General features: G+C 59.7%; 1 protein-coding gene across 1 annotated transcript; it reads right to left on the bottom strand.

Moving 5' to 3' along the window:
* Nucleotides 1–256: 256 nt before the first annotated feature.
* Nucleotides 257–20,799, bottom strand: NR5A1 (nuclear receptor subfamily 5 group A member 1). Its single transcript, XM_047099969.1, has 6 exons — nucleotides 20,698–20,799; nucleotides 20,361–20,502; nucleotides 17,683–18,308; nucleotides 10,384–10,503; nucleotides 8,290–8,437; nucleotides 257–504 (listed from the first exon to the last, which is right to left on the bottom strand). The coding sequence occupies exons 1-6, from the start codon at nucleotides 20,797–20,799 to the stop codon at nucleotides 257–259; spliced, it is 1,386 nt and encodes a 461-aa protein (XP_046955925.1).
* Between the last annotated feature and the right edge of the window lie 1,618 nt (nucleotides 20,800–22,417).

Raw genomic sequence — 22,417 nt, forward strand, 5'->3', positions numbered from 1 at the left:
AGGGGGAGGGGTGGTGAGCAGCTGCCTCCTTGGGACACTCAGAGTGGCAGGCAAGTGCCGGTGGGGCGGCCCTACCTCAGCCAGGCCCTGTCCACCCTCACCCACCTTCCCAAACACAGGGCTTCAGGGAGCCCAGGGGCAGGGGCTTACAGGGTGGGGGCTCCTGGATCGGCATAATAAAATAAACCATCTGGAGGGCCCCGGGGTTGGCTGGACCCCCACCCCGGCCCCGGGCCCAGCCCCACCCAGCCCAGGCTCAAGTCTGCTTGGCTTGCAGCATCTCGATGAGCAGGTTGTTGCGGGGCATCTCATTGCCCAGGTGCTTGTGGTACAGGTATTCCTTGGCCTGCATGCTCAGTGCCCGCACCTCCACCAGGCACAGCAGCAGCTGCTGGAACTTGTCCCCGCAGTGCGGGTAGTGGCACAGGGTGTAATCGAGCAAGGCGGCATTGGCCTTCTCCTGAGCATCCTTCACCAGGCTGTGGTTGTTCAGGAACTTCACATCTGCAAAGGGAGGAGCTCTGTCACGATCACCAGCCCATCACATCATCAACGGTCACTGGCAACATGAGCGCCAACATCCCCATCAGCACCAAAGACAGGGGCGCTGCCGTCAACGACGCAGTCTTCCAATCGCCACGGCTGAGGAACACCGCCACCTTCATCAATCACCGATATTGACGGCCCCGGCTTTCTCCCAAACTCAGCCACTGCCACCATCATCAACCAAACTGCAGCCATTCCGGTCACTGCCATCATCGGCAGTCACCAACCCTGACCCCCATCATTATCACAAACACAGCCACTGCCACCATCACCCACCCAACCACCATCACCTGTCACCATCATTACTGCCACTGTCATCATCACATTGGTCATGATGAACGCCCTCATCGTCTCCAAAACCACACCAACATCACCAGCTGTATCCCTGGGCGTGTTATTCGACTTCTCAATTTCCTACAGAACGGTGACAACAGCACCTAGTTCACAAGACCGTTGGGAGAATTTGGGGACTCGACAGGTGGAAAATGCTTGGAGAACAGCGTCTGGCACATAACAAGACCAATTTGTTACCATTGCTATCTCTACTCTCACCCCACCATGATCAACACCGTCCCCATCGCCGGGTCAAAACCTTCCTGTCGCCATCATCCCCATCGTGGCCACCATCAGCACCATCACCAGACAGGCACACTGTAATTGCAAGGGTCCCCTCTCCCAGCCTCCAGGCACATGTACTGGTGGCCCTATTCTAGACAGTGACAGGCACTCCTGTGACCAATCAAGAAGCTCCAGAACCCCAAGGAGATTCTCTCCTGGGGCCCCTGGGGGCACACGGATGTTCATTGCAGCAGCATTTACGGAGGTGGCCTGGATGGCTGTGTGGTGGCCGCACCACAGAGAGTCCTGTGCAGTAGAAGTAATGGAGCAGACAGAAAAAATGGACAGATCTTTAAAAGCATAGGGCTAAGTGGAAAAAAAAACAGAGAAGGAAGATCCAGAATGAGATCTACAAGACAGAGCCATCTACATAAATTAAAAGTGCTTGTACAGAGTGTGCACTTTATGTGAGAACAGGGACAAAACAAGGAATCCAGGTTAAACGTGAAGGCATGGCTGCCTGTGGGAGGGACGGGGGGGCAGTCGGCTCTGCGTGGACCAGGGATCACCTGTGCCAGGGAAAGAGGGGTGTGACCAATGCCTCCTCCGCACCCAGTGGAGGTCCAGTGAAGACACAAAAAATAAAATGTCTCTGGAGTGAGGCCGATGGGGGTTCAAATCCTGGCCCCACCATTTAGGAGCAGTGGCTTTGTGCCCTGTCCCCTCCTGGCCTGCAAGGTCTTCTTTTGCTATGAAAGGGGCGTGCCCACCTTGCAGGGGCCGGAGCTTGGGTCTGGGGGCCTGCACAGGGGCCTAGGCCCCCAGGGGCACCCAGAGAGGGTCCATTTCTTGTCACTAGAGTCCTCATCACTGCTTGGCAGGCCTCTTTCAGCTCCTGGGCAGCACCTCCAGCTGGTGACCTGCCTATTGGGTGAGGTTCAGCAGGAATCCACAGAACTGGTCCCCCATCCCCCAATCCAGCAGGGCCTTGCCTGGGATGTGGCGTCCAGTGGCTCAGAAAATGGTCATCCATCCACTTTCCCTCTGCCCCCATGACTACCAGCCCTACTGCTGCGGGGGAGTCGGGAGCCCAGCATGTGCAGCCCTCGGCCCTTCTAATCCCTCTTAACACCCACTGCGCCAGGAGGGCCTGATGCTCCTGGCAACCCTGATCCCCAGCCGCCCCCAGTGTGCCCGCTGAGGCCTATGTTGTCCAAAGTCGGATTTAGGGAAACCCGAGCTGGGCCCAGGGCGTATGGCAGGATCTGGCCCCAATCCTCCACCCCCATCCCTGGCCCCCTCATCTCCCTTCAGTAAGTGAGCCACAGTCATTTTCTTCCTCGCCTGCCCAGGATCGCCATTAGCCCATAAGGTGCCTCTGTGCCAATTAGAAAGAAGTTCCCTTTTGTCCACAGAGACAGTATGGCAAGGGGCACACAAGCTGGATTTCAGCCCCTATTCACCCCCTGCCTAGGTGCCCTTGTGCAGTGAACAGCCTGTTCAACCGTACATTGCAGCCCTGCTCCTTAGCCTGGACTCCTCCAGATACACTCAAAGGTCATGGGAAGCTCCCACCCCCTCCAAAGCTGACCTCCTAGGCATAAGAGGTGACTATTGGCCCCATGTCTACCCCAACCTCTTTTCATCCCATAGGGTCCTGTCTACCTTCACCTCCCACCACTCCTGAGGCTGGGCAATTCTCCTGACATTGTCTTCTGACCTGGGGGTCCAGAGAAAAGTAGGGACCAGCTCAAGGCCACACAGCAGTAAGGGAGCCCAGAGGAAACATCTGGGGGTGGAGGAGGATGGGCTAGGGTGCTGCAGTGGAGTCTGCAGTGGGAGGGGACTGGGAGGACAAGAGCCTTGGCTTTACCAGGATTTACTGTTCTCCACAGCCCCGGACCAGGGACAATGAGGTGGAGTGCAGGGGGTGGGTGCAGAGCAAGGACAGCTCTCAGGGACAGCCCCCATTCCTAGCTCTCTGCAGACTGGAGACCCCCACTGCCCCCATGTGGTGGGCTACAGGGCTGGGGGAGGGAAGCAGTCACCAGTTGAGCCCCAATGACTACAGTATAAGTGCATCCGGTTTCCCAGGCGCCCGCTGGGCACCGTGCACTGGCTCAGTGAATCCCCACAGACACCCAGGCAGGCAGGAAAGGGCATCCCCCAGGCGCAGGGACAGTGGGCTGAGCCTGGGACACCCAGGAGATGCCTGAGTCTGGATTCGAACCCAGGTCTGCTGGCTCCAAAGTCCAGTGGGTAAGCACAGGCAGGGTCAAGCTTGGACATGGGTTCCTGAGAGACTGGATGTGAAAACTTGACATTTCATCCAATCCAGGGGTCCTGTCCAAGGGCCCTCATCTCTGGGATCCTAGGTTTCCCCAGAGGGTCGACTCTGGACTCCATACTCACCTTTCTCCTCACCCTGGAGGGGACCATTGCCAAGTCATGTGCCGTCTCCCACCTCCCCGCGCCTCCAATCTAAAGGGACTGCTGTGAAGACCCTGCGGGACGATGGGTGTGACAGAGCCACCACCCCACCAAACACCATGCCTTTCTCCCACTGGACACGGGAGCGGGGGTCACACAAACCTGGAGACACCCCCTTAACATGCCAGGGTTCCAATCCCAGCTCCACCACCAGCCCGGCGACCTTGGGCAAGGCCCTTCCCCTGAGCTGAGTTTCCTTGTCATCTGCAAAATGGGGCCAAACCAATCTCTGCCTCACAGGGCACCCCAGGGCCGGACCTCATCTGTATGCCAGCTCTGGGCCCTGGGATGCCGCAGGTTGGAGACGGGTACGTGGGAGAAAAGCCTGGCGTGCTCCCCCCCAACCCCAGCCTGCGGTTCCAGTGATCCCAGAGGCGGAGGCTGGGAGGGGGGAGGCGGGAGGGGGCTGGGAGATGCCCCCCCCCCTCAGAGAGCAGCCTGCTATAGCTCTGCGGAGCTGGGGGCCCCCCGGTTCTCAGAAAAGCCCCCTTTTCACGGTTTAATTGAATATTTGAATAATCCTTTCATTCCTGCGAGGCATAAAGAATGTTGTCCCAATCGCGGTGACTCAGGCAGGCGCCCCCGCGCACAATGGCCCCTCGAGTGGGGCTGCTATTCAGGCCGCCTTTTGTTGGCGCGGAGCAGTGGGGAAATTGCAAACGCTTGAGGGAACGCTGTTGCCGCCGCCTCAATGGAAGTCAGGAAATCGAATGTTAGGTCAATCCATTAAGCTTCGATTAAGTCCTCTGCGGAACAATGCCAGCCGGGCCCATCTTCATAAACACCGTGATCGCCAGGAGAGAGGCACTAATTTTAATTAAACCTCCTTACCTGCCTCCACGCCTGCAGGGAGACAGCTATTTAGACGCCAAATGGCACCCTTGTGCGGAGGCAGGCGGGAAGGAGGCGCTGAGTGGGCTGGAGGCGGGGTGCGGTGGGGGACAGTCGTCACAGGGGCTCGGGCTGCCCAGCCCAGGGAGCCACCGCCCCAAGGGTGACGCCCAGCACACCCGTTGGAGGTCTACGGGCAAGTGGCCATCCTCTCTGGGCTCCAGTTCCCTTGGGGACCTATTCCTGGTGGTCTGGGGCTGGAACAGGGGAGAAATCCCCTCCCACCTTCCCGACTCTGGGCAAATCTTCCCCCTCCTCTTGCCCAAACTTGTCTCCTTCACTCCAGCCCTGGGTCTAGCCTCTTGCAGGGCTCCGGGCTGCCACCTGCCATCCCGCTCCCAGGCTGCAGTTGGAAGGACCTTGCTAAAATGCAAATGTGATCATGTTACTTCAGCTGAAAAGCCTTCCCAAGGTAAGGGTCAAGGTACTTGGCCTGGCATTGGAGGCCTCACACAGCTCCGTCCCTGCCCAACCTCCCAGCCTCCTCTCCACCCCCCTCCCTGCCCCACAGTCACACCAGACTTTCAGGATTCCCCATCCCTTTGCACAAGCTCTGGCTTCCGTCTGGAATGCCCTTGCTGCTGCTTGCTTTGTTTCACCTAGAACACTCCTACTCATACCTCAAGGCCCAGCTCAGAGGCCCCTCTTCCTCCGAAAAGCCTTCCTTGATATCTTAGGTGGGGTTGGTTCCTTTTCTTTGGCCCAAATCTGATCACACTGGACTGCTCAGTCTCCTTCTGGAACCCGGAACCTGTCAGCCAACAGCCTCTGTGGCTTACCTGGCCTCCTCTCCCACTACCTTCCCAGGAGCTCAGGCAGGCCCAGGCACCGGGACCTCCTCCTCACCACCCATCCCAGACTCAGCCTCACTGGAGTTTGTTTCTGACTTGCTGGGCTGGGCATTTCCCCCACCCACCTCGGCCAGACCCTCATGCCTGTGACAAGGCACTGTGCCAGACACAGCACATGATAAAGATGGAGACTGATTCATTCATTCACTTCATTCATTCCTTTGTTCATTTGCTCACTGATGGTAATGACGGTTAGAAGGAAAACAATACCCACACATTCCAAGGGGCCAGGCCACGCTCTGAGTACTTGGGGGGAATCCCCTCATCAAATCCTCATAGCAGATTAAGGATTATTACGACGGCCATCTTACAGATGGGAAAAATAGAGGCTCAGAGAGTGGGGTGACTTGCTCAAGGGCACACAGCCAGAGTCCAGATTTAGAATCCAGGTGGTCCGTCCCTAGTCCCCATCCCTAACTGCTGTTCCACCCTGCCTCGCACATGTGCCCAGGTGCACACATGCATGCACATGCTCTCGCTCCTGAGTCCGGCCCCTCCAGCCTATGCCAGCCAAGCACTGCAGACAGTCCCCATCTCCCAGGCCTCAGCCACCTCCTCTGGAAAGCAGGATGAAGGCTGGCAAGAAGGAGGGGCCAGCACTCATGCTTCTGAACTCAGCCACTCACCTGGACCCAGGAAAAGAGGGCTGGGCTCAGCCTTGCTGTCCTTACACCCATACCAGGAGGAGTCCTGCATTAATCGCCCGGTAGAGGCCAGAGCCATGCTGGCCTAGCAGTCCCCAGCACCCAGGGCTTTGTTGGGAAGAGGGGCCGAGGCTGCAGGGGTGTGCCTCAGGCCGGAGACATGGTGCCCTCTCTGCAGGAAGGCCTGGCCAAGGAGACTGATGGCTGGCATCCCACCTTCCACCCACCCCTCCTCTGGACCTCCCCAGGGGCCTCTTGACGGTCAGGTCAAGAACTGTCACCTCACAACAGCCCCTACACCGCCGCAGATCTCTAAATCCCTCTTGCCTCCAATCTCCCATCACTCGCCAATTACAGATTCTTTATACAACATGACCCGTAAAAACCCACAAGCCTGTGAAAGTTCTTAGTCTGCACATGTGCGAAAACAAAGATACAGAAGCAAAGGCACCGACACGCACATACCTCCTGGGGTGTCCACACCCCCAACCACATGCGACCATGGCTTTGGCCTGAGCCAGTTCCCAGAGCCTGGCAGCTCACAAAGACAAGGCTTGGAAGCGGGTACCACTGTGGGGAGAAAGGAAGGGGCTTCCCCCAGGCTGGCCTGGGCCCCTGAGGACCCTGCAAGGGCTCTAGGCCCCAGCTCCTCACTGACAGCTAAGATTCTGTCCCTATCCCACACCTTAGCCGTCCCCTACCAACCTGTGCAGCCTTACAGGTAAGCCCTCCAGCTACCCCCCTGCTGTGCTGGAGTCGGGAGACCAGCCCAGGCACCCAGCCACAGGGCCACAGCCTGAGCACTGGGCTTCCCACAATCGCAATCAACGCTTCATTAATCACCACCCCCCACCCAGCTGACTCCTTCCCCTTGGCTTCCCCAACTCCCCCCACCCACTCTTGAGCAGGCCCTCCCTCACTGACTGGGGCGATGTCATCTGCCACAAAAATGACATCTGAATCCTGCCTCCTCCCCGAATGACAAAGCATTCATGCCCCTCTGTTCTGACCTTCCATCCCATCTATACCTCTGCTGAAAGATCTATCCCTCCGGCAAGCTCCTACTCATCCTCCAAAACCCTGCTCAGATGTCCCTCTTCCAGGAAGCCTTCTAGGCAGAGCCCTTGCTCCCCACATGGGGTTCCCCATCTGTCTGTCCCCATCCTGACAGTGACAGTGCTAGCTGAAGGCCTCTCCGGGACTGGGAGCCACCAAAGAGCAAGGACATGTCTATGTTCACAGCATTGCTGGACACAGGGAAGACGCTGGAGATGGCTTGTTAGGTGAAGGAGGATGGCAGGCCAGCCTGAGGAGAGCCCAGAGGAGGGTGGAGGCTGGGCGGGTCCAGAAGGCAGTGAGAGGGAGGCACCTGACTTGGGGAGTAGGTCTGGTGAGCTGGGCTCACCCTCTGCCGCTTCTCTGCTTTATTTCCCTCCTTAGCACTGACCACAGTCTTCCAGGTGATACGTTCTAGTAATCATTTCAGCGATTTCTATATCTCACTAATCACATTGTGCTTATTGTCTCTCCCCCAAGAGAAGGTCAGCTCTGTGACAATATGGATTTGGGATCTTTTCTGTTCACTCCATGTCCCCAGTGCCTTGCAGAGTGCGGATGGTCAGCAAGTGTTTGTAGAATGAATAAGTGAGTGAGTGAGTGAGTGAGTGGGTAAAGGGTCTGGGCCCCAAGGAACCCAGAGCCAGAATGTGGACCCCCCTTAGAGCAGGGAATCAGGGAAAACAGGGAGCCTGGGATGGCAGCCAGGGAACAGAGGCTCCTGAAATCACACAGGTATTTTCTGGAGGAGGGATGGGCACCTTTCTAGGGCAGCCAGACAGGACTTTACGAATTCTCAGAAGGAGTCCGTATCCCACACGGGCAAATCTTAGACATTGTCTTGGTCCTCTGTACTTTCACACAGAGAAACTGAGGCCCGGAGAGGAAACAACCCCCATTTTAAGAGCCAGGCGCGGGGCCAGGTCCCTTCATACCCTTGTTCACGACAGGAGGGGTCCGTGCCCCGCCAAGGCCGCAGGCGGCGCAGCCTCATGGAGGCCTCTCGACGCCTGGCCGGCCACCCGCCTGGCCCCCCGCGCCGCCCCGCGCCGCCCCGCGCCGCCCCGCGCCGCCCCGCGCCGCCCCGCGCCGCCCCGCGCCGCCCCGCGCCGCCCCGCGCCGCCCCGCGCCGCCCCGCGCCGCCCCGCGCCGCCCCGCGCCGCCCCGCGCCGCCCCGCGCCGCCCCGCGCCGCCCCGCGCCGCCCCGCGCCGCCCCGCGCCGCCCCGCGCCGCCCCGCGCCGGGCCTGCTCACCGAGGCTGAAGAGGATGAGGAATTTGAGGCAGACGAACTCCTGGCGGTCCAGCTGCAGCGCGTGTAACTGCAGCACCAGCTCCTGCGCCCGCAGCACCAGGCTGTGCAGCAGGGAGCCCGCCTGGGCGGCCACCGCGGTCAGCTCCACCTGGTCGGACAGACGTCAGCGTCGGGAGGCGCGGGCCACAGGACGGGCCAGGGGTTCCGCGGGCCGTGGGCGGGAGGCTCGGACGAGGGACGGTGGGGGGAGGGGCGGGGCGGATGGGAGGCCCTGGGCGGGGTGGGCGGGAGTGCCCATCCTTGGCGCAGGGCCGGGGGCGGGGCGGGGGGGGGGGCGCAACATCTCCCCGCGCCCCGGGAGCCCTCCAAGCCCCAGTTCTCCCCACGCTGGGCCCAGCTTTCCCAGGTTCTCCCCACGCTGCCGGGAGCTGAGGGCCTCGCGGCAGCAGAGCCAACACAGGGCAGGCGGGTGCAGGGGCAGAGCTGGCGGGTCCTTCGCACACAAAGAGCTGCCACCAGGCCCGTGGTACAAGCGGCTTTTGCGTTTTGGGTGATATCTGCAGCAAAGGCCACGCGGCCGGGTGTGGGGCAGGGTCGGGGGCGGGTCCGCCTGGACGTACATGGGTTCACCACTGACTGCTCAGGGCCCCACACACGGCCACACGTGGACACCCAAACTGGGGATGTGGTCACACCTCAGCTCACGCTTGCTCACACACGCACATACCCGGACACACTCCCAGGGCGGTCTACCCACTTCATGAAGGGAACACGCACAGACACACATGCCCTGGTATGGTCACATCACAAGGTAACACGACAGACACGTGCCCGTGTACGAGTCTCCACTGACATGGTGACAGGCACATCTCAACAACCACACATTTACCTGTGTGGAGATTTTGTACAATAAAATACAGGCACACACACACACACACGCATACACACACACACGCACACGCACACTGGACATCCCCATGGCCTTCAGACGCTTCAGCCCACACACATGCTGACATGGGTCAGTACAAACACACTCACACCTCAGACTCTCCTCAGTGCATTCACAGGTGACCTTCAAGTCACACCCTTGGGACCAGCACTCCCTGGCCCTGGAAGTCCCGAGACTCTCAGGATAAGAACTGAGCACGATGACTGAGGGCCTGGGTTACACATAGGGGATGGGGAGCAGGGCCTCAGCCTCCCCGCCCCCCACCCCTAGGGGGCCTGGCGGCCCACTCTTGCTCCTGTGGCCCCCTCAGGACTGATGCTCCCTCCACCAGCCCAGGCCCTGGCATCAGCCCCTCTTCTTTTTCTCCCTCCTTCCCTCCACTTTTCCCACACCTCCTCCCCACAGTTGGGGGTCTTCCTCCTTGCATTGTCCCCTTCCAGGTCCCCAGCAGTACACAGTGGCCTCAATGCCCTCAGCCGCTATCTTGCCCTCTCCCTGGGCTTCCTCAGAAACAGCCTGCGTGAGCCCTTCTGCGCTTGAAACTCTCCAGTTGGTCCTGTTGAATCTCAGGAGTTCCCAGCTCGTACCCTAGTGCCCCTAATCCCTCGCTCTGGACAGAGGAGCAAATTCCTTTGCCCTTCCTCTGTTTATTCAGGATTTAGGGCCTGCAAGGTCTTGCCCACCCCAGCCCCCAGCAACCCCTCCAGGCTTACCTCTCACCTCACCCCGCCCACCACAGGGCTCCTGCCCCCCACCCCCATATACTGGCAGCCCCTGGTGGCTCAGCAGTTCTAAACGTCCCCCTGTACGCCTTTGCCCATGCTGTCCCGTCTGCTGTGGTGCGGGTGAGGCTGATTCCCCCACAACTTTTACTACCTGACCAACCCCTATTTGTTCTTCTAGACCCAGTGCCACCATCACCTCCTCCCTGACCTCCCCACATCCCTGAGATGCTTCCCATGGGCTGCCTCCTGTCAAGGCCAGGGCCAGGGCAGGTCAGAGGGAGATCGGGCATGAACTTGGGGGAAGGGCTGACATTTCGGCAGCCCAGGGCCAGCCCTGGAGAGGCCTACGATCTCTTCCAGGCTCAGAATTCTGGAAGTGCACATGAGGGCCTGGCACAGGGCACAGTAGGGTCTGGTCACCTCCTGCCCGGTGACCAGCAGGATGCTGCCCTCCTTGCCGTGTTGGATCTGGCGGTAGATGTGGTCGAATACCAGCAGCTCGCTCCAGCAGTTCTGTAGCAGGGTCATCTGGTCGGCCACCTGGAGGGAAGAGGCATATGCCGGTGCGGGGTCCAGCCAGGGACATTCCCCTCACCCCTCCCTCTTCCAACTCATAATTCAGGGGCTCCCTTGGGTATGTGACCTGGGCAAGCTACTTAACCTGTCTGTGCCCTTTTTGCCTAGCTGCCTGCTTCATCAAAGTGTGGCAAGGTTCTAGCAAAACAAACCAAAACCAAGGTTCAATGGGGGTGCTTAGAGCTCACACAGGCCGGGCTTCAGGCCCCAGCTCTGCTTCTACAAGTTGCATGACCTTAAGCAAATTCTATAGCCTTCTGAGCCTCTGTTTTCTCATCTGTAAAGTGGGCACAGTATTAGAAGGTGGTTCGGCACATGTTAGGTACTCAGTAAGTATTGGTGAATGATGTTCATGAAAGTAATTTGTGAAGACGTCCTTCAAATGCGAGAGGAGATGATTAATTTCAACCTTGTGCCCATTTGGCCTGTGGTCGCATCTCTGGCAGCCTCAGTAGCTCAAAAAACAAGCCCTGAAGAGGAAACAGAGGGCTTCCCTGGGCCTTATCCACAACTTTCAGGCTTGTGAGAAGGGAGCGCCCTTCTGGCCCAAGATCTGGCCTGGAATGAGCAGGTGGCTGGCAATGGTCCATCTGAAGCAGGAACAGAAATACAAGGAGGGCAGATTCTGAACACCCAGGCTGTAGTCGGGCACCCAGCGAGAGGGCAGAGACTACCTCTGTGTGGGGTGTCCTTCCACCCTGGAGGGTCACTACATTCTAGCCTGGCAAGAAAGGACACTCATGACAATGGCAAATGGGACTCGGAACCATCGGATGCCAGAGCCAGATGGGCCCTCGGGGATCCCCAGGCCAAAACCCATATTTTTTCAGATGAGAACCTACCACTTGGAGCAGGCGAGGGACTCTCCTGGGAGAGAGATAGAGCCAGGCCAGAGACATAGCTGGCCTTCTCAGTCCACAACCCTCTACGGTGACAAAATACTGAGCTCTCCTGGGTGTCCAGACCTGCACGGGGCACTGCACGCCACCCTCGGAAGACACAGTACAGACTCCGGTGCCCCTCAGCATCTGCAGCTCATTAGCCCACCACCAGCTACCTGGCAGGTGCTTCCCGGGTACCCTACCGGGCCCTGCCCTGTGATGAATGCAGACCGTGATAGCTATTAGTCTTTGCACTGCACCTCCATGAAGCTAGGGTGGTATAGCTGTTATCCCCAATCTATGGAGAAAGGACACCCAGAGAGGTCAAGCAACTCACCCAAGGTCACACTGCTCTGTCTGGCTCTAGATCTGTGCCCTAAACCACAAGGTATGGAAGAAGACTCACCCTGGCCACCCAGGAGTTCATGGCACTCTTGTTACCTCCCCCGTAAAGCTCTCCCCAATCCTGTCCTCTGGGTGTCACAACATTTTTTTTTTTAATTTTTTTTTTCAACGTTTTTTATTTATTTTTGGGACAGAGAGAGACAGAGCATGAACAGGGGAGGGGAAGAGAGAGAGAGGGAGACACAGAATCGGAAACAGGATCCAGGCTCCGAGCCATCAGCCCAGAGCCCGACGCGGGGCTCGAACTCACGGACCGCGAGATCATGACCTGGCTGAAGTCGGACGCTTAACCGACTGCGCCACCCAGGCGCCCCGAGGATGTCACAACATTTGATGGCACCAATTCATGCCTCTGTCTTCCCCAATACCTGTGGGGTCTGGGAAGGTATGGCAGGTGTCCAGCTCATCTCTGGGCTCCCGGAGGACGGGTCGGTGAGCAGTTGATGCACAGATATGTGCTCCCAAGACGGGTACAGAGAGCACAGAGAAACAGCCCCCAACTTGGGGGCCAGAGAGACCCAGGCCGCCCCTGGCCTGAGGAGAACTGGCAATGCCTAATGAATAACTCTCTCTTCTGAGGGGTAGAAGCCTCCTTCTGCGACCCTCTGTCCCCGCCCCCTCCTGGGGGCAGCCTGGGGCCTGTCCTCAGGCCGAGGGCAAGAACAAGTGCAGGAAGAGTGGGGGAGCAGCTGGACACACAATCAGGCTCCCTTCGGCCTCACCTGCCTGACCCCACGTGCTAAGAACGAGAGGGAGGGCCTATCTCGTCCTGCCCTGAGTCACCAGCCCCCCACCTTCCCTTGCTCACTTCATCTCTGTGTCAAGAACCCACACACCTGTCCCTTCCTCTCCTGGCAGGAAGTGCTTTCTAGACCCCCAGTACCATCAGAGCGAGGAGCCCAGCAGGGAGCCCCAGATCTCAGCCACCCCCGGCCCTGAACTGGAGGGGCCAGAAGAGATTGAGACTCAGGCAGGGCTGAATCACAGAGACATCTCTCCTATCTCTCCTCAAGAAATGGCCAATCCCTGGAGAACCACTGGCAGGAGTGGTTCCCCACTGGTTTTAAAGGAGGGAGGCAAGGCTCGGTGAGCACCTGTGGCCAGGCCCATTCCCAGCACACCCTGGACTCCTCACCTCTGTCCTATCACCATTCTGTCATGTTATAGATAAGGAGACAGTGGCTTGCCTAAAGGAACCACAGGGATCGGGGCTCTGGCCAGATGCTCCTGACTGGGCTGGTCTTCTGGAGGTCCCCAGGAGGTCTTAAGGCCCAAGCAGAAGGTACCTGCCAGGGGGTCAACTGGCCTACCTTGGACAACCCAGTTGGAAGCAGAGTGGGAGGGAGGGCATGCAGGGCTGGGCTTGGCTCCCCCTCCCCATCGGGGCCCCTTTGCCTGGCTTGAAGGAACAGGGAGGGGGTGGGGAGGTGGGAAAGTGAGAGATAAGGGGGAGAATTAGGAGATAAGCAGGCTGAGCTTCGGGCACAAAGCAAGAGGGTCACAGTGACCCAGCTGGCCAAGCCCTGGGAGCAGACTCTGTACCCAGACCTCAGACCCCGGGAGTGGGGGCAGCCCTGCCTACAGGCTGACGGGCGGGGGGGGGGGGGGTGGTGTGGTGGGGGGAGAGGCACAGGGCAGAGAGATGCAATATGGTGGCTAAGCTTTGGTGCCCTGTGCCTTCTGTTTGATTCCCAACTGAGCCACATATCCAACTCTGCCCTGATTTTCTGTTCTGAGAAATTGGAAAAATAAAATCCTCCCTCTTTTGGTTAAAGAAAACATATGAGCACAGGGGCATCAGTGGTGAAGGGCTCTGTGGACCCATGGTTGGCACTCCTGTGGATGCTGCCCCAGCCTGGGTTCCCATCTACCCCCAGCCAAATGGACTTTTCACTTGCTCTTCCTCTAGATGGACAGATGGACACATAAAGACACCAAACTCCAAATCGCTGCCCACACAGATGAATACACACACACACACACACACACACACACACACACACACACTTCTCTTTATTTAAAAGAAAATCAGAAAGCTATAGCTGCCAGCCCCTCTCCACAGGACAGCAGGTGGCTAAGAGGCTCACTTAACCAAAGAGGGTGGTTTCACCTTCCTTAGCTTTCTCCCTAAGCAAAGGTTCCTCCTCTGCCCTCAGACCTCCTTGCCACCCTGGGAACAAGGACATTTGCAGTCCCGGCCCTGGGGTCCCTCACTGGCCTGGTCTGTCTGCTCAGCCTACCAGCCACCCACCCCTCCTGCCGGTCTGCCATAAATCTTCCTGGAGCCTTGACACTTTGCAGCCTGCCCTGGAGAAGGGGTATTTATGGGTGCCGAGCTGACCTCCCTCCCAGCAGGCCCCCCTCTGGAGACCCCTGGGGTCTGATCAGTCTGGCAGCCGAAGGCCAGTGGGCTCTGTAATTCTCTGGTGGCTGACATGCCACGGGCCAGCCATGGCGTTCTCTCAGCCGAGTGGTCGGCAGGCCATCGTTTGTCAGCCCGGGACTGACAGAGTTACTGCTGTTTAAACGAAACCATATATCAGAGCAGTTAAATCTGTTGCCAATCGGGGGCCTCTGAGCTGGATGTTGAGGGGTGAAGTGATGTCAAGATGGGTCATTAGGCACTCTTGGCCCTCCCCTCCCCCTCCCTGATTCCTATCTCGAAGCCTCCCAGCCTGTCTTTCCCGGGAACTGTCCAGAGAGGCTGAGTGCCCAGACCTACACCCTGCCCTCCACCGGGCAGCGGGTACAGGTGTTTCTGCTACCCTGCATCATACAAAGGTGCTTCATAAGCCCAGGGCAAGGCAGACCCCGTCTGCTCCCAGAGGAACACTAGTGCTCAGAGGAGCTTGGGTGCAGTCTATCCCTTCTCATGCCTCCTGGCCGGGCCTGTGCGCCTCCTGAGAGTATAGATTACACGGGGCAGCAGCCGAGGGGACAGACGGGAGCTCCTATTCCTGCTAACCCGTGTGCCGTACCCTGTGGGAAATCTTTACCTGTCCTGGTTCACTGAATCCTTACAACCACCACCCCGTGCGGAAGATGATATTTCAACTCCCCTTATTTTATAGATAAGGAAACCGAGGCCCAGAGTAGCAGTCACCTGCCCAAAGTCACACCTGTGGTAGGTGGCAGGGCTGACAGAGCTGGAACTTGAACACAGGCTTCTCTGATTCTGGTCTTTGTTACTAACTTCGGTGCCACTGTCAGATCTAACACTCCACAATTGTGTGAGATGGAAAAATAGAGACCGAGGGACATCTAAGCTGGGGAAGAGGAGGGATGGGGAGAACTCCAAGAGGGCATCAGCGCCCACAGCATCCCTACAGCTCAGCAAAGACCCCAGGCCTTCCCCTGGGCAGCGAGATGATATCAGCACCATAGAGGGGTGAGTGGCCTCTAGGGAGAGCTCCGGCTCTGTGGTAGGAGCCCTCTCTGACCCAGGATGTGGGGCCCCACCAGCTCTGGCAGGCTGTCTGTCACCTACTGCCAGAGGACCCACTTCTGGTCCAAGCTCTGCTTCTGACCCTGCCAACCTCTCCGGACACAGAGGGCCACCTGAAATCCCCTACCACATGACGCCTTTTCACATTCCTAGGCCTTACTCTGTGCTGTTCCCCCTTCCTGGAATGTCCTCAACCTTCTCGGACTGCTTCCTGGAAAGGCAGAGATCAAAGAAACCTCTGATTTCCTTAGACAGAGTCAGTTTTCCCTCCTCCTGGGCCCCACCGTCCCCTCTGCATCGTTCTCAGAGCCCTCGGCAGCCTGTGTGGGCATCAGCTGTGTGTGTGTGTGTCTGTCTCCTCCAATAGCCTGGAGGCCTCCTGGGTCCAGTTCATTTCAATGTCCCCTGTGCCCAGCCCAAGTGCCCCACTCTCAGAGCTAGAGGGTCTGTTTCCTAAGATGTATGCTGCCTGGAGGTAGGGAGATGGTCACCCAAAAGGGAGTCCAGGGTCATTCAGCACCACTCCCACTTTTCTGCTTCCCCACCTCTGGCTTTGCAAACAGACACCAGCCAGGGCTCACTGGACCAGTAGGAAAGAAGTTCCACATGGCTGATGAGAGGCCCTTTCATGGGCTGGGCTGGTACTTATTTGCAAGGCTCCTTTACAGAGGATGGTGACCATGGTTCATATTCCTGGGCACGATTCAGAGATTCTGGGAAGGGGAAGCAGGAAAGTTTGGACCACAGAGAAGCCAGAAGCAGGAAAAAACACTCAGCAAAGCTGGGACAAAAGCCCTTCCCATCCTGTGTGAAAAACCCCAAGAGACTAGGAAGGCGGCCAGAGGAAGTGCCCTGCCCCTGGATCCAGAGTTCTGGAAAGCCAGGAATGCTCCGCTCCTCCTCCCCTCTGCACAGGGGCCTCATGGGAAGTCTGGAGGAGAAGCTGGCAACCAACCCAAGGGTCCTGGGATCCTCATCCCCAACCAGGGCCTCCAGCCATAAGTGAGAGGCAGATGGGATTGTTCAAGGCCCTGCCTCTTGTCCCATCCACGCGGTTGGCCTAGATAGGGGGTAAGGGTGAGAAGTCCCACCCCGTGGCAGATACATGACACATCCCCAGACCCTCCATAGTGGAAGCAGGAATCATCACCACCAACTCTTGACTCCTGGAGTAACCCAGGCCCCCAGTCCCATGACACCTCAAGGGCTGACAGTGCCCACCTCCTATCTTATCCCGCCCTGTGCCCAGCCCAGGCAGGCAGTGCCCCCGGCCCATCCGGCCACATGCCCCTGGAGGAAGCCCAGGCGTCAGCACTGACAATGCTGCTCAAGGCTGCAGTGGCCCCAGCAGGGAGGGCAACAGGCCCTGCTGTTTACACCCCGCCCCGGAACAGCCAGTGGGGCTGGCCTGGGAAAGGCAAACACCGATAGGCCTGGACTAAAGGCTGTCTGTCCCCAGGCCAACGAGGGCTGGGCCTTGGCTGGGCTCGAGGGACCTCTGATATTGGCACCCTGATCGCAGGGAGCCAGGGCACTAGAGGGGCAGCTCCCGGGCCTTGGGCCCATCAGAGCACCAGGCAGGATGACTGAGAAGTTCTCCCCTTGTTGGCCTCGGTCTCTCCTGCTGCTTTCTTGCTTACTTTAGCTGCAGGTACTCCAAACCAGGGGAAGGAAAGCCTTTCAGAAACGGAAGGTGGTCTCCTCTGGGAAGATCGGTGACAGGCCCTGCAATCCGCACCCCCCAGCTCCCCCTGCACACACAGACACCCACTCGTGGGACCAACCATCATGCACAAGAGATGCAGGGACAGCAAGACCTTTCACCTTAGCTGGGAAGAAGAACATCCACAAGCACCCCAAACTCTAAGATACAAAGACCCCCATCTATGACATTTGAGGCTGATAGGGATTGGTGGCCTCTCCAAATGGGAGGCCAGGATCAGTTGTCTCCTCTTCCAGACACTGGGCTGGGGCAGCCACAGACAGCTTCCAAAGGATTCAGCTAGTCTTTTGGGGGAGCTCAGGGTCTCAAAGAAAGAGAGATAAATGCCTACAGAGACCCGACCAGATGAGAAACAGAGACTGAAGGGGCCGGAGAAATAGACATACAGAGAGATAGCACACCAGGGAGTGAAAGACAACAGAAAGAGACAGAGGCAGAGACAAAAGAAGCAGAGTCTTGAGATAGAGACTCAAGAAGCAGAGAAGGAGAAGGAAAGAGGGTGGGAGGGATGAAGGAGAGGGGGATAGGGGTAAGAAACACTCCTCAGTGTCCCCAGTGTGGCTTCCCTGTGCCCAGACACTGCCCAAAGCCAGTGGGCAGAACAGCTCCATCCAAGGGGTAACTGAAACTGAGACTAGGGCAGCCAAGAGGACACCCCAATGGCGAGCCAGGCAGGAGGAGGGACTCACCTCCAGCTCCTTGAAGACCATGCACCTGCGTGCCCAGTCCACGATGGAGATGAAGGTCTGGTCAGCCATCCTGCATAGGAGGCTGAAGGCCGCAGGCTGGTCAGGGCGGCCCTTGGCCGGCTCCTGCAGGCAGCCCACAATGCGTGCCCGAACCTGGTCCTCGTCCGGCTCCAGCTGTAGCAGCTGCAGGATGAGCTCAGGCACACCAGGCCCTCCGGAGAAGGGCTCTGGGTAGCCGTAGGGTGGCCCAGGCTGTGGGGGACTGGCATAGGGTTCTGGGTACTCAGACTTGATAGCACGGCCAGGGAAGGTGGGATAGAGGTAGCCAGCCAGTGGCCCGTGGGCACTGGGCACGGCCATGGGCAGTGCTGGGGCCCCAAAGTCGCCCAGTGGCCCAGCAGGTGGACCAGAGGCCAGGCCCTTGGGCTCAGGTGCATGCAGGCCAGGGGGCAGCATGTAGTCCGGTGGGGGAGGGGGTGGGGGGGGCACTCCCATTGGAGGGCCTGTCTCCAGCTTGAAGCCATTGGCTCGAATCTGTGCCTTCTTCTGCTGCTTCAGGGCTCGGTCCCGTTTGTACATGGGCCCAAACTTGTTCCGGCCGCCCCGCATGCGGTCAGCACGCACAGCTGTGGGCAGAAGCAGAGGGTCAGACTCACGCCCTCCAAGCCTCCTGCCATAATGCCACACTCACGGATCTTTCCCAAACAGACCTGTGTCACTTCCCTGCTCAATAGCTTTCCATGGCTCCCGCTGCCCACAGGTGAAATCAGTCTCCCTTAGCACAGCATTCAAGGCCCTGTTTACCATTCCTGGGTCATCCCTTACAAGACCCCATGTTCTTTCCACTCCTCCTCATGTCTCTGCTCCTCTGCTTGGCACGGCTCCTTCTTCCTCCACCTTGCCTTTGATATTCCTTCTGCCTCAAACCCTTTCCTTCTCTCATGCCTGCCAAACACCCAGCCCCCAGGGCCACAACCTCCAGAAGTGTTCCTAGATTCATCCAGGCAGAATTCACTATCCTTGGCCCAGATGTCCTGCCTCTTGTCCACCCTCATCCTTCTGAGTGGTATCGGGCCACGTGACTCAAACGGAGAGTTGCTGGCGACTCAAGAGTGGGTTCAGGGGCCGAGCACAAGGCTGAGCCGAGAGATGGTAACAGGAAGGAGACCTAGTCAGCTTTATTCACAGTATCCAGCCCAGGCTCCAGGCTCCAGCTGCCCCTGGACTCTGACTGCCTGGCTCTGGCAAACCCCTACTGCAAAATGACTCTGGCTTCCCCCACTGCCTTCAAGTACGAGACTGAGTTTAGGGCTGGCCAGGGCTCTGTGCTGGGAGAAGGGACCTCCCCGGCTGACCAGATGTCCCTCCGTCTGGCCAAGAATGTGTCACCAGCCAGACCCAACAGGTGCATCTCTGCAGCTGCAGTGTGGCCCCAGCCCCTGCTCAGACAGGACCCCACCCTGGGCCCTGGGAGAAGGGAGACAGTAGGAGGCAGAGGGCGGTGCTCAGCAAGGGAGGTGTCTTGGGGGTCCGCTCAGCCAATCTTCCTGCCACGGGGGTGCACAGCCCAGCTCTGCTCCCTCAGGCTCCGTCAGGGTGGCTTTGCTACTTGCAGCAATGAGCTCTCCTGACCAGTGAGGACCTGGAGCTGGGGACGTCGGGACATCCCCCTCACATCTAGGAGTCCTTCCTCTAGGTGGCAGGACGTGTGGTCAGCGGCTCTCAGGGCCACTAGGGGCTTCCACGTTGTTTAAAAACTTTAGCCAACAGCTGTCTGCTCGGCGCACAGCCCGGCTGGGGCCAGCAGGGTGGAAGCCTACGAGTGTCCACCCTCAGAAAGTTTGAGTTCTTCCTGCCGAAACGTTTTTCCTCCCCTCTGGACTGAGAGCTGGGAGGAAGGGGTTGGGAAGGGAAGGATGGGCCTGGGTCCTGTGGGACCAATTGTTCCCCTTTCCCTCAACCTCTCAGGGCCCACCCAAGAACATGGTGGAAGGACTCTCATCCACCGAGTGAATGTCCTGAGTGAACCTTTTGGGTGGGCTGGCTGCGTGAAGCCTGATGATGGACAGATAGTAACCTAAGTGATGACGATGATAATAATAATAGTAATAACAATAACAACAACAACAACAACAACAACAACAATAACAATAACAACAATAATAGCATTTACTACGTGCTGGCTTTTCCGTACCATTCCCTCACACTGACTCTAGGAGGAAGACACTACTATCAGCTCTAGTTTTCAGATGGGGTATCTGCAGCTCAGAGAGGTTAAGGAACTTGCCCAGTGTCACTCAGCCTGTGAGTGGAGGCACTGGGACTTGAACTCTGGTAAAGGTGTTGGTCACCTTGGCTCTCGCTGCTGTTGGGGGGTCAGTGGGGGTGTTGTAGGTCTCCTTGCAGAAGAGGAGCTCTGCAGGGCTCTGCCCTGTGCTGCCCCGGCTCTCAGAGGCTGTAGAGAGGGCCTGAGCCTCTCTATATCTCCTCTCCAGACAGAGCCGGCCACTTCTCACCCCTCCCCAGCAGAGATCGGGCTCTAGCGTCACAGTGAGGGGCCACCGGCCGGCTCCGGAAACTTTAAGAAGGCCACTCGTGCCCTCCTCTCACCGCTCCTACCACCCGCACCCACAGACAGCGAGGTCAGCGGTCGGAGGCCCGCAGCGCGGCGCGCGCACCTTCCAGGCGCATCCCCACCGTCAGGCACTTCTGGAAGCGGCAGAAGGGACAGCGCTTGCGCTGCGTCTTGTCGATCTTGCAGCTCTGGCTCTCGGTGCACGTGTAGTGCTTGTTGTTCTGCACCGTGCGCTTGAAGAAGCCCTTGGGGAGAGCGGAGTCAGCGCGGGAGGCGGGCAGGCCGCGCGTCCCCTCCCCGGGGCCCGGTTCCTTCCGTACCGCCCGGCAGGGCCTGCCCCTCCCCACCCCTCCTCCCCCCACCCCCCCCCCCCCCGCGTCCCACCGGCTCGCCCGCCGTCCGCGCGCCTAGCTAGCCCTGCCGGCCCGCAGCCCGCTCACCTTGCAGCTCTCGCATGTGAGCAGCCCGTAGTGGTAGCCGGACACCTTGTCCCCACACACGGGGCACAGCTCATCCAGGTCCTCGTCGTACGAATAGTCCATGCCCGCGGCGTCCGCCTGCGGAGGAAGGAGGGGGTCACCGCGGGCGGGACGCGACGCGCAGCGCGGCAGACCTGGGGGCCCCACGGCGCTGTCCCCCATTAGCGCGCGGGGGTCAAGGCCGCTCGTGGCAGGCCACCCATCGGAGCGCCCTGAGCAGCCCGCAGTGGGATGTGGCCGGGGCGGCCCCTGCTCGGCCTTTACCGACCCTGTCCCAGCGTTCCTGCCCCGCGTCCCTCCCCCCCCCTCCCCCCGCCCGGGCCAGGGGCCCTCCCGGCGTGGTCTGCGTGGCGCCCGATCGGGGACCCTCGGATTCGGTGCGCTTGGATCCGGATTCGTTCGTCTGAGAACAAAACCCCGATTCTGAGAAAACGAGATGGGCTCGGCCGCGAGGGAGACACCAATGAACCCGGCCAGAGTGGGGCCGGAGTGTCCTGGGGAATCGGACAGGGACGAAGGAGGCAGAGACAGAGTCCGAGGGAGACAGAGAGATGGGCAGAGCGAAAGCGAGAGATACCGACCGACGCTGCCTAACGGAGCGAGCACCCTGGGGCGACAGAGACAACGAAAACCCGAGACTGACAGGCACACTGATGCCGAGCGGAGAAAACCAGGGGGAGACGAGACAGACAGAGAGATAGGGAGCTAGAGAGAGAACGAAAGAGAGAGAGAGAGAGATCAAAGACACCGAGAGACAGAGGCCCAAGAGAAAACCTGGGAAAGGCAGATGCAGAGCCAGAGACACAGCGGTAGACGAGAGACAGCCCGAGACACCGAGAGGCAAGAGCAACCGGGAGAGAAGAAGGCAGAGAGGGGCGACAGAGACACCGAGAGAAAACCTGGAGAGACGGAGGCGCCCAGCAAGGGGGCCGGGGACGGGAAGACGCGCGGAACGCGGCCGGAGCCGGGAGCCCGAGCTCCGAGGCGTGGCCCCGCAGGGTCGGACCCCGCCAGGGGCTCGCGCCGGGAGAGGCGGAGAACGACGGCGCCGGGACTGAGAGCCCGAAAGCGCCGAGCCGCCGGGGGCCCCCGGGCCGGGAGGGAGACAAAGCCCGCGGCAGCGACGGCAACGGGAGGCGCAGCCCGTGCCGCCGAGGCCGAGACGTCGGGCGGAGGGAGGGCGCAGCCGAGACGCCGGGCGTGGAGTCGCAGGCCGGGCGCGAGACCTCGGGCGGAGACCTCCCGGGATCCGGGGGGACCGAGCCCAAGGCGGGGGAGCGACCTCGGGCGGAGAGTCGAAGTCCCAAGGAGGGAAGTGCGCGGAGCCGGGGCCCAGGAAGCGAGAAGGGGCGCGACGGCGGCCGCGGCCCGCCCGGCGCCCACCTGGCGGCTCCTGCGAGCAGCAGCGCCCCGCGTCCCGCCCGCGCGGAGCCCCGCACCTCCTGGCCGCGCCGCCGCCGGCGATGAGCCGCACCCGGGCGCAGCGCCGCCTGCCCGCGATGACGGCCGATCGGGCCGGGGGCGGGGAGGCGGGGGCGCGGGGCCTCGGCGCCCCCCCACCACCACCACCCTGCCTCCCCGCCCCCCGCCGCCTCCCGGGCCGCACCTGGGACCCGGGCCCCTCCGCCGCCAATGCGCGCTGCGCGAACCCGCCTCGCAGGGGCCAGGGTCCGGCCCCTCT

Source organism: Lynx rufus, unplaced genomic scaffold (assembly GCF_022079265.1).
Source record: "Lynx rufus isolate CCGP_SWC_20201006 ecotype Redwood Valley unplaced genomic scaffold, mLynRuf1.p SCAF_10, whole genome shotgun sequence".
Lineage (NCBI taxonomy): Eukaryota > Metazoa > Chordata > Mammalia > Carnivora > Felidae > Lynx > Lynx rufus.

Coding starts and splice junctions, on each gene's coding strand:
- NR5A1 (XM_047099969.1), bottom strand. CDS start 20,799: ATGGACTATTCGTACGACGAGGACCTGGATGAGCTGTGCCCCGTGTGT. Junction 20,503..20,697: donor TCACATGCGAGAGCTGCAAG/GTGAGCGGGCTG, acceptor GCTCTCCCCAAG/GGCTTCTTCAAGCGCACGGT. Junction 10,504..17,682: donor TGGTCTTCAAGGAGCTGGAG/GTGAGTCCCTCC, acceptor TCTTCCCTCCAG/GTGGCCGACCAGATGACCCT.